At 48.9% G+C, this 10768-nt stretch overlaps 1 protein-coding gene across 2 annotated transcripts in view; it reads left to right on the top strand.

The window, feature by feature from the left end:
- Positions 1-7127: 7127 nt before the first annotated feature.
- The window catches only part of Pax5 (paired box 5), a 167359-nt gene continuing 163718 nt past the window's right edge, over positions 7128-10768 (top strand). For both annotated transcript variants that reach the window (XM_090330268.1, XM_090330269.1), the window contains exon 1: positions 7128-7388. In XM_090330268.1, the coding sequence (XP_090186394.1) occupies positions 7343-7388 (46 nt within the window). In that variant the 5' untranslated portion in view covers positions 7128-7342. The remainder of the gene's footprint in view (positions 7389-10768) is intronic.

The following is a 10768-nucleotide window of genomic DNA, read 5'->3' as shown; positions in this document are numbered from 1 at the left end:
AGGAGTGGTCTGACTCTCCCTCTGGACAGAGTCTAGGAGTTTAAGGACTTAATACATGGCTCTTGACACAGGGTTGTGACCTCTTCCCACGATGGTTGTGGGGATCAAGGGATGCTCCTTGAGAACTCCACGGAAAATGTTATTTGCCAAATGTCCTGACTTTCACGACAATGGCACATGCTAGGCTGGCCAATTCGGCCAGTATCAAATGGGTTTGGAGAAGGAAGGGAGAGCTATCCACTTGGGGTTTATGGCACTTTAGGACTGAAAACATGTGCACTCCCTGCTCCCAATGGCAGTTGAGAATCCAGCATAGTCCTGGGTGGCCTTAGGGGTAGATTTCTTCAGGATCTTGAAGCTGCCTGCAAACCAGGCACCCAGCCTGCACAGAGTGTTTCAAGAGGAAATGGGAAAACCAAAGGTTAGCTCTCTATACTGGCTTTGGTGAAAGAAGCCAGGACAAACCCAGCACTGAGCTTCATTTTAAAAAGTGCTTAATCTCATCCCCAACAAATGCAGATCACCCACAAAGAAGAACAGGAGCCCCAGTGGCCAGGAAGGCCAGCAGCCTCATAAACAAGCACTTGGGGCTGTGCAGGGCAGCTCCACTATGATCTGATACAATGACTATTGTCATGGAGGGCTGTTTTTCCATGTTTTTGTATCCTTTTCTTCCCATTTTCTTTTGCTACCTAATTTCATGCATCAGAGGTCAAAAGACAAAAGGTCAGGCCTGGAGTAGAGGCGGCAAACTACCCACCATCAGGAACGTGTGTCCTAGGAGCACTTTGAGGCACCGCCTGCAGACATGGCAGGTTTTCAAACCCTGCCTAATTTTCTTTTATCACTACATGGAATATGTGAATCTTGAATCTTCGTGCAAATTGTATGAGGAGCCAGCCACCACTGTGGTACCAAACTGGGGGGAGGGGGAATTGTCCCTCTTTCAGTTCACCAAAATATTTTCATTTCATATCTAGTTTATAAAAATTTGTGCCTAACAAGGAGAGGCCCCTATGTGACCTCTCAGTTTGTAAGTAGAGAAGTTTATATACTTAATATACACACATGTGTGTAATTTATATAAATAATCACATGAGCATATACTGTAAAAGTAAACTAGGAACATATATTCATAATTGTTTTTTTCTTGAGGAATTTGTAAAGATCTTTCCAGGAAATTTTAAAAAATAATGGAAATTGTAGCAACATTTTAGTGGGAATAATTTGATGTGGTGGAACTAGTATGAATCTAACATGAATACTTTTATCCTCAAACTTTTTAAGCTCACATCTTTTCAATGTCCCATTCTGGGTTCTTTAGTAATAGTTTGTTGCCCAGATTTATGTGATAAGAAGGCTGTATGTGTTTATAAAGAGAATATGCCATCCTGATTTCCCATTAGGCATATTTTCATGCTTTAGCGGAAAAGAAATTTCTTGTTCTATGTTTATAAACTCATCATACTATCTTGATATTCCAAAATGGCTTTCATCTGACTGAAAATACATTTGAAGATACCTTTAGACTTTCTTTAAGATTTGAATTCGACACTGAAGGGTTCAGTCCCTGCCTGAAGTACAAAGTAAAGAAGTTAAACAAACACCTTGGGAAGCATTTCCAGTGATTGCTACACATGGGGCTGGCTTCAGGATTCATCTCAAAGGTCCCTTGGACTTCAGCTTAGCTTTTTTTCCTCCCATCTTACTCTGGGCAAAATTGTGGAAGATGCTACCAGTAAATTGGTGGCCAGGTTGCCAAATATACATATATATATATATTTATATGTGGGTAATCAGCAGCAAGTCTGAAAGAATTATAGAGTACAATTTTTATTTAAAGCATGTCTTCAAACCCAGACTTTATATATTGTAGTCTTCTGACCAACTCTATCAGGCTTCCATAAGAAAAAAGAAAAACCAACCTCATGATCTACTGTGAAACTATGGTTCTCAGTTGGCAATTTACAGGTTCATATGCAGGTTCCAAGGGAAGTTCCCCCAAACCCCTGTGATCCTCTGCCACAACCCTGAAATTATTACAGAAAAAAGGGTTGTGAAATAATGGAGAACATTAAAGGGCCTACTTAGAAGAACTTTCATTTCTGTTTAGCAGTCTGATGTGCCGGCCCTCTCCCCTTCACTCAAAATCGCCTGCAAAGTGATTTCCTTTATGTTCCAATACTTCATTGAATCAAATTATATTACATTAAAATGTGATTAGTTTGAAACACATTAAATACATGTAAGTCTGGGCTGGCAACATGAATATTTAAAGTTCACATTACACGGTGAGAGAGGCTAAGAGTTCAGTGTCTAAATACTGGTAGGAAAAAAATCCTATTTGTAACTTTCATTTTCAAAATATACTTTTATTATTTACAAATTCTAGCACGGTTGAAGTTTCAAAATGAAAGATCAAAAGAAACAAACTGACTTACACTCCCCCCCCCCACACACACAATCAGAACACCTGCAGATCTTTTTCAGTGCCTCGCTTTGAATTCTTAGGTGATAAGTGATTTGCTGGGACTGGTTGGCAAAATTTAAATACAATTGACGGTCTGTTTTCCATATTTGTATATTGCGATGGTAACTCCAGAGGAGTAGAATTTTATCTTAGAATTCTGTAAGAGTTTGCCTTCGTGTCGCGTCCGTGCGCGTCTGTGAGCCGGGTAATCTTGACATCCGCCGTGCGTACCTGTGCACTTGAAACCAGTCGTGAAACCGAATTCAATTACTGGATTTGAGTTGAGATGAACCTATCCAAACGACTCAGATTTGCACCTTTTGAGGCTTCTCTCGCAAACACTTTCAATTAAAACAAGAAAAGCAGTAAAGTAAAACAACCAGAGTAACGACCCTGGTGAGCACCAGGTTTCCCGGGAACGCATAGCCCCAACCGAATATTTCTAGGCTGCGAGTCTCCAGCATATGGTACCCGCAGCGGGCCAGCAGCCAGAGCTGGAAGCCCTCGAAGCAGAGGACCTCAGCAGCAGCAGAAATGGGTGTTTTGACCCCAACCAACCCTCAGCCCTCACGGCCACAATCGCAGCCTGAAATCCCGCGGCAGCAAGAGGCCAGCGGTGTGCGCTTTTTGCGCTCTGCGCCTCGGGAGTTCAAGTTGGAGAGACGACTCCACCCGTCCCGGCACCTCCCCTAGGCAAGTCCCAAGTTTATGGCGCCTGGGTTGTACTCGCCTCGACTCAGCGTCCACTCTCACTCTCGAGACACCATCCAGGCCTGGCAAAGCCAGCGGGGCGGGGCGGGGCTGGGCTGGAAGGGGCGACGCCCGCCCGGAGATGCGGTACCACGTGCGCGCAGTGCGGATGGACGGGGTGGGGGGATCCCTGCGAGTCCAGCTCCGGCCACGGGCTCGCAGAACTGGGCCTCCAGCTTTAGGGCGGGGCCTCTTCCTCCCTTCCACTTTAGGTGCCTGCTCCCACCCACATCCCGCACGGGCTCCTGCTGGGAGCTCGAGAGTCCGTCTCCTCTCTGTGGCTCCTCCCAGGGCTAGCACAGAGGGGAGGCCCAGAGGTAGAGAGCGTTGGCCCCAGGCTGGTTAGAAATCGGGCTGGAGGTCGTGGGGAGGAGGAGGATCGCCTCTCCGGAACCCAGCCCAGTCTCAGCCTCACCGGCCCTGGAACCCTCACGTGTTTCCCAGCCGAGTCGGAAGAACTAGACGTGGGCCCCTCGCCTCTCGAGGTCGCCCCTCCGCCCCCCTCGCGCCCTTCACTGGCACAGGCTTCCCTGGAGGGAAGCTCGCAGCGTGCCTAGGCCAGACCCTTCTGGGTCTCTTTTCTTGTGCTGTCACTCTGTGTTCTCGGTTTCAGCTTTCTCTCTCTCACACAGACTGCTAGAGCAAGCCAGGGGCCTGGGAGGGAGCCTCTGCCCCACAGCTCCTTTCCTGGGCCGCCTCCATCTGCCTGGAGCTACAGTCTTGTCTCTGCGGTTCCACGTTTCTTCGTTGGTAGATTTTCGTCTCCTTTCCAGGCCGACTCAGCTAGCTTGCCTCTCTGTCTCTCCTTGTACCTCTCCTTTTCTCCCTGACCTATCATTAAACAGAGGTGTGTGTGTGTGTGTGTGTGTGTGTGTGTGTGTGTGTGTGTGTGTGTGTGAAGGTTGGTGTGTTGTCTGGGCAACGTGGACGGATGCCTGATGCTGTCCCTGGAACATTTCCGGTCACTACAGTTTGGTCTTTCCCCCTCGGGGCAGTACCAGAAGTGGTTCTGCCTGGCCAGGCCGCTGCTGCCACGAAGTGGGCTGGCTCCCTCCACCCTCCGGCTGCGGCTGCTGGATGTGAAGACACGCATGATCTCGGCTGGCAAACCGGGGCTCTCTAAACAGAAAGCAGAGCAGAGTTCCGGGCCGGGGGGAGAAAAGAGAAAAAGAAAATTCAGAGATCGAGAAGCCGATCTAAGCCGCGCCGAAACTCCACGCGTTCTGGTCACTAGCTACAGACCTCTGTGGACCGCAGCGTCCGTTCCGTGTTCTCCGAAGTGCTCGGCGGCGGCGCCGGGGATTCGCCTCGGGCCCCGAGGTTGGGGAGTCGGGCAAAGTCGGACACGGGCCTACAGTGTGCGGATTGGGCCCATGGATCACGGCTAGGCCTGGGTACCCGGTGAAGGGCCTCAGCATTCTGGCCGGAACGCCAGAGCAGCAGAACCGCGCGGGTTGTAACCAGTATTGGGCGCCCCCTCGGGAGCACGCGTTTGCCTTGCGTTGGGTTTTCGGTGCGCAACAGAGCGCTCCTTCCGTGCGCCGAGGTCGAGTACCGCCAGAGCATGGCAAACCCATCATCCCAAATGCTTGACCTCACCGGGATGTTTGCCTTGCCTAATGGCGGGACGAGAACGAAGTAGTGGCCCGTGTCCCCAGCTTTCAGCTCAAAGCCCCTCCACAAAGCCAAAATGTACCAGGCAAAATTCACCAAAGCATCTCCTAACATCCAAACTAACGCTAACATGAAGACAAACATGCGAAGCCCCAGATCTCCATCCATAAGTATAGCTCATTAAATATATATATATATATAATATATATATATATCAAAATCGAAGTAAACAAAACCGACTCAAAATTCAAACTCGATGCAGCACACACGACACCTACAAGAGCATCAAAACATACCAAAACACCGGGCAGAAGGAAACCCCTTACAAAAGACAAAAAGGCGATTTATACAATACACAACCCACACAGAATTAAAAAAAAAAGACACAAGAGAACAAAACCCACCCAACAGAGGCTCAGAGCTTAAAACAAAAACACAAACACAAAAAAAGCCAACTCGCCGAAATCAATGCCACAAACGAACGCTCAAAACACCCGAAAACCCGGAAACAAAAGACTCTCTCCCAGATTATGGAATGAAAACTTACAGAAAACAAACAAAAACAAACCCCCCAAATTGGTGGGGGGGGGGAGGAAAACATGAAGCTAACAGCTCCCTCCTCCAGCTCGGGGCGGGCTCTTGACCTCCGGGCGCGGACAGGCCGCGGTTCCTCGGAGAGGCCTCCCGCACCGCGCGCGGCGAGGGCGCGGAGGAAGAGGCCGCCGCTCCGGAGATGGCCAAAATCCAGCCTCGGAGTAGACACCCGGACCCACAGGCGGCCGAGAGGAGGCGGCGCAGGGGGGACTGCACAAACCACTTGGTGGGGAGGGGAGTGGGGGCGCCGCCGGGGACTCTGCAGCCAGATTTCCGATCCTGGCGAAATCTGCTCAGCAAATACGCGATGTCCGGTTCCCACTGCCCCCCACCCCCCTTTCCTCGAACTCTAGGCTCTCTCCACCACCACCCCCCCACTCTAGATTGTGGCCCAGCCTCATGACCACCCCCTTCCAAAAAAAAAAAAAAAAAAAAAGCAAACACTCTCTGAGGCCGATTCACTCTCCCAAACTGCTATTGTCCGAAGGGCCAAGAGTCCTCCCGCGGAGCACTCCCCCACACCCCCCCGCCCTGGAGAGCTTTTCCCTTTGCGACCACCCCGCAGCAGGGCCCCACAGTCTTCCAGTGGGCAGGCCGAGCAGCTGGACTCGGGACTGGGGAGAAGGGAAAGGAGGGGAGCCTCGAGCCTGGGCCGAAGAGGACGGGTCGGACGTGCCACACTTCTGCCCAATCTCTCATTTCGATTTCCCCTCCAGAACCAAGTCCGGGAGGCTCGGAGATACTGCAACACCTCCCGATCTCTGAGCCATGGGATTCCAATTGTGGGCTGGGGTAAGGGTGTCTAGAACTCCTGCCAAATCTCCAGGAGTGACCTGAGATGGTTCTGCTCTGCCTGCCCCCGAAAGCGCAGGCCTGAATTTTAGCAGGAGCATTTTACAGCTTGCTTAACCTCTCTCTGCAGGAGAGCCGAAAGGGTGACCCTCTGGAGGGGAGTTTCTGGACCTGGAGGCCGAGTGGGGGCCTGGAGAATCTAGGGGTCTAGGGCTGCCCTGCGGGGGTCAGGGGCCCAGAAATAGAAGCTGCAGATCTAACGGAGTCCGGGAAGGATGGCTGAGAACTTCAGAGGCTGGCGCCGCCCTAGGGGTGGATCTGGGGATGCTGGAACGTCCGCCCTCCGTGCCAGGCACCACACACTTCAAAACCACCTGCATGGCAGAGCGGTTAACTTCTTTCAAAGCGAAACCCTGGCCTTTACACGTGAAATCGGTCTCCAGTCCTGCGCTCAGGGCAGAGGCGGTGATCGACCCCCCCCCCCCCTCCCCACCTCCAAGAGCAGGTTTGGTGGAAGGTGCAACCTCAAGGCCCCAGCTAGGTTCGGCTGGATTTTCAGGCGCCAGCTTGGCCCTTCCCGTAGGAAGCGCAGATTACTAGCGCCCGGCACAGTCTGAAGCCTTCCTTCCCTCCCCCACCCCCTATAAAAGTCTGGGGCTGCGCGGCGACGGCGCTGCTGCTGCTCTCCCGGCCTCTGGCACCCGCTCCGGCCCGGCCCGGTCCGCCCCGTCTGGCCTGCTGGGCAGGCCGGGCGGCGCGCAGCGTGGACACCCTTTCCCGAGTCCCGGCGCGCAGCGCGGGGCGGCGCGCTGGGGGCGCGGCGTGTCTGGGGACATCTTGTGATGTTGGCGAGAACAGGACATGATCTCACGTGGCGAGAAGCTCTTTAGTTCCTTAATCATTTCACGGTGCCTTCGGACGCTTTTTTTCCACCTAAAACGTTTAGTTTCAGCTCAGTGATCAGCTACCCCAGCTCAGCGGGGGAGCGGAAGGCTTGAATTATTCCGACCTCTGAGCGGCCCCAGGCGCCACCAAAAAAAAAAAAAAAAAAAAAAAAAAAAGGCACAAAAAAAGTGGAAACTTTTTTTTCCTCCCCCGTCCACCAAGTCCTGAAATATCAAAATGGATTTAGAGAAAAATTATCCGACTCCTCGGACCGGCAGGACAGGTAGGACTGCTATACTATATGGGCTCTAACCTGTTAACTCTGAGACCCCACCGGGCATGGGCTCTAACTCAGAGCAACTGTAGAAATGAGGGGGGGGGAGGTGGCGCCGTTATTTTCTCTGGGACTGACCGATCGTTTATTTGCAGCTTGTTTGTATGTCTTTTTGCCCATCTGTTCAATCCCTCCAAGTATCTTTAAGTTTGCCTCTGTTTTTTTTTTCTTGTTTCTGAATGTTTGTCTTGGCATCTATCTAACACTACAAGTTTGGATCTGTGTGTTTATATAGAGAGTTCAGTGTGTATATGAGTGACAAGGAGTGTGTTTGTCCCTATAAAAGTATTTTCAAAATGAGTTTGTAGCCAAGAGTCTGTGTGCCTGTATTTTTTACTCCTGATGTAGTAGTGTATTTTTTGGTATATATGTTTTTCTAACTGTCTAAACTGTATCTCAAGGTTGTATTTATAGTATTTTTCCTTTTTAAACATTGTTATTATAGAGGTGATGTACAGAGGGGTTACAGTTACATAAGTCAAGTAAAGAGTACATTTCTTTTTGGACAATGTTACCCTTCCTTCACTCTTTTCCAGTTTTTCCCTTATGTCCCCACCCACAAGTTATATAGTTCATTTTCAATGTAGTGTGAGTATACGATTTTGATACGTGTCTCTCGGTGTACTGTCGAATCAAAGGTGATTCTGGAAGTAAGAGGTGATTACTCTGACTCTTCCATTTTTTTGTTTGCTCCCAACAGCTGTCCAGTGTACATGCCAATACCCCCCCCCCAAAAAAAACCCTGTCTCTAAGCATAGACATAGGGTTAGGGGTACTAGCACCCAGGTACTATTTTGTTGGAAGGAAGAAGAGGAGAAGTGTGGATTCAAGATGAGCAGGTGTGCAGCATCTTCTGTTCCACTCTTTGGACACTGTTAAGCTAGCTTTAGTACACATGGGTCTTCTGTGGCAGATATAACTTTGGCAGGATAATGGGCCACTGGTGACATTTCTAGAATCCTCCTAGCCTGTCTTTGCTATCCCCTGCAATGGGCTCTGACAGAGGTGTGTGTGGAGGGGGGGCACGCGTGCACACACACATGCATACTCAGATTTCATCCTGTGGGTGCTGCTTCAATGGAGGAGAGCACAAGTGGGTGGATGTAAGTGTCTCATCTAGTCAACAGGCTGGGATGACTGCATGCACTTTGGCCCTGTTGGCACAGTGCTTCTGTCTCCCAGAGGCCCAGGCACAATGTAACAGGGTATCTTTGTGTGCTAGGAGCAATAGACCTCTGCCTCAAAGCCTTAGCAGGTAGGTGGGCTTCTTTCACTCCTTAGGCCATGGGTCCAATCTCTACATAAATGTATGCTCAGCCATTTCTGCAATAACCTCTCTTCCCTATCTGGAGGCTATCTATGAGCCCCTGCTTTTACTCCTGCCTCAATAAAGGTTAAGTAAATGATGCCCCAAACTCAGGACAACTCCCTGGGTATGGATCTGTGTCCAGAAGTGTTGATTGAAGAGAAATAATGGCCTTTTCTGGATGATGGTTCAGAAAAAGGAATCTGGAAACCCTCTCTTCTCAATCCACATTTCCCAGACAGCTTCCGATTCTCCAGGTAATAGACTCCTCAGTAGTAGGGATACCTTAGAGGTGCCTGCACCTGGGACTAGGGCTTGCATATATGTTGTGAATGAATTGGAAGCATGTGAGGGTCAGGAGGTCTGTGGGGCCCACTGCAGCCTCTCCCGACAAGCTGTCTATGAAGAATGTAATTCATGGCGGTCGATGGGCTCTTTGATTAGTTCAATCGCCTGAATAATCATTTAATCAATAAAGCATTTCATTCTTCCAAGCTGCTGGACTGGGTGGGGCTTGTGTAGTGGGTATCCCCGAGGGGTCAAAGCTTAAAATCCTAAGAGCCACGTCCTTTCCTCACCAATGGGTTTGAGGTAAGAGCTTCCTTCTCTGGCAGCAACTGGGGTAATTTTGCCCTATGGCTAGTCAGCACAGGCCTGAGGTAAGCCTCGGGAAAGAGAAGGAGGAGACTGAGAAGCTTTCTGGGCTGAGATTCAAAGGTGTGTCCAGGTCCAGTTTCTGCAATGGCTACTTCCTGATTCCAAGTTCTAGGTCTTCTGGACCTCCCTTTTCTTCCTTCAGAGCTACATTCCATTTCTTCCTCCTGCCTCAGCTTCCCCACTTATATAATGTTGAGCAGATATATCCTTTTAACTCTACGTCAGCATCCAGCAAGGAACAGCTTAAGGATCTTCAATCCCTGGTCTCTTCTATCTAGTATGGAAGAGGAACTTAAAGTATAAAGATCACAAAGCAGGAAATGTGACAGGAATAGGTCTGGAAGGCAACCTCTCTACCCTTAAGCCTCTTACTCCTGCTAGAAGAGGACATAGATTCCCTCCTTCCTCCTTAGATCTCATTTGAGAAAAACTCCATTTTGGCAAGCTACCTGTGGTTGCAGCACTTGAGCCCCTAGTCCAGGGAGACTTTCCCATTGGGCACTGCAATGAGCACTGACTTAAGAGTTCCTGAGCTTTAGAATGAGCCCAGTTGAGGAGGGATTGTGATACTTTTCACACATGGGACTTTTCTAACAAAACATTAGGAAGTGGCTTCTCAGATATACAGGATGCTGAAGCCTTAGCAAACAGGCTTCCCAGTCTTATGTCTTTGAAAGAGAGACATAGTTTTTGTTCCAGTGCTCTTGCTCTGCAAGAGAAAACTGGTAATGATAATAAACACCAGCATAGTTTACTGCTCTTAAAAAAATCTAAGTTCTGTTCTCTCTATACCTCTTTCTCTCCCCTTTCAATGATCTTGCAACTGGCCTAAGCCAAGTAGCATATGGTCCTGTTGCAGGTGCAGTAATCATACAGGAATTTTGAAACCTGTAATCACAGGTCAATTATCTTTCCATATATATATATAAACTATATATTGTATAGCTATATAGTTACATTTTGTATATAGCTATATATAGTTACATATGAGAGAACTCAAATATATATACACATATGTACATATATCACATATATGAGAGAACACATCTGGTTAGGATGGTGATACCAGAGGCATCTCTGATCTTTTCTGCAGGGCAGCCTGTTTGGATACTGGTGAAGTCTCACTTTGGGAGAAGAAAAATCAGGGAAATGGCTAGACTTGGGCTTCTGGAGTGGATCTCAGGCTCACAGAGCTCTACAGCAGGTCCAGAATTCTAGTTACCCTGTGTGCTGAAAGAAGTGGCAGGGAGGATGAATTTTGACTGTAGACTTAGGTGAAAATTCTCAAATATTATTTGAAATCAAAATAGTCTTTCATCCAATGGCAAAATCATCAAAAATAATTCTATGTGCATAAATTAAGCTT

The sequence above is a fragment of the Megascapheus bottae genome, chromosome 3 (assembly GCF_031878675.1).
Source record: "Megascapheus bottae isolate mThoBot1 chromosome 3, mThoBot2.hap1, whole genome shotgun sequence".
Classification (NCBI taxonomy): Eukaryota; Metazoa; Chordata; class Mammalia; order Rodentia; family Geomyidae; genus Megascapheus; species Megascapheus bottae.
The sequence above is the reverse complement of the archived record's forward strand: the minus strand, read 5'-3'. Positions and strand labels throughout refer to the sequence as shown.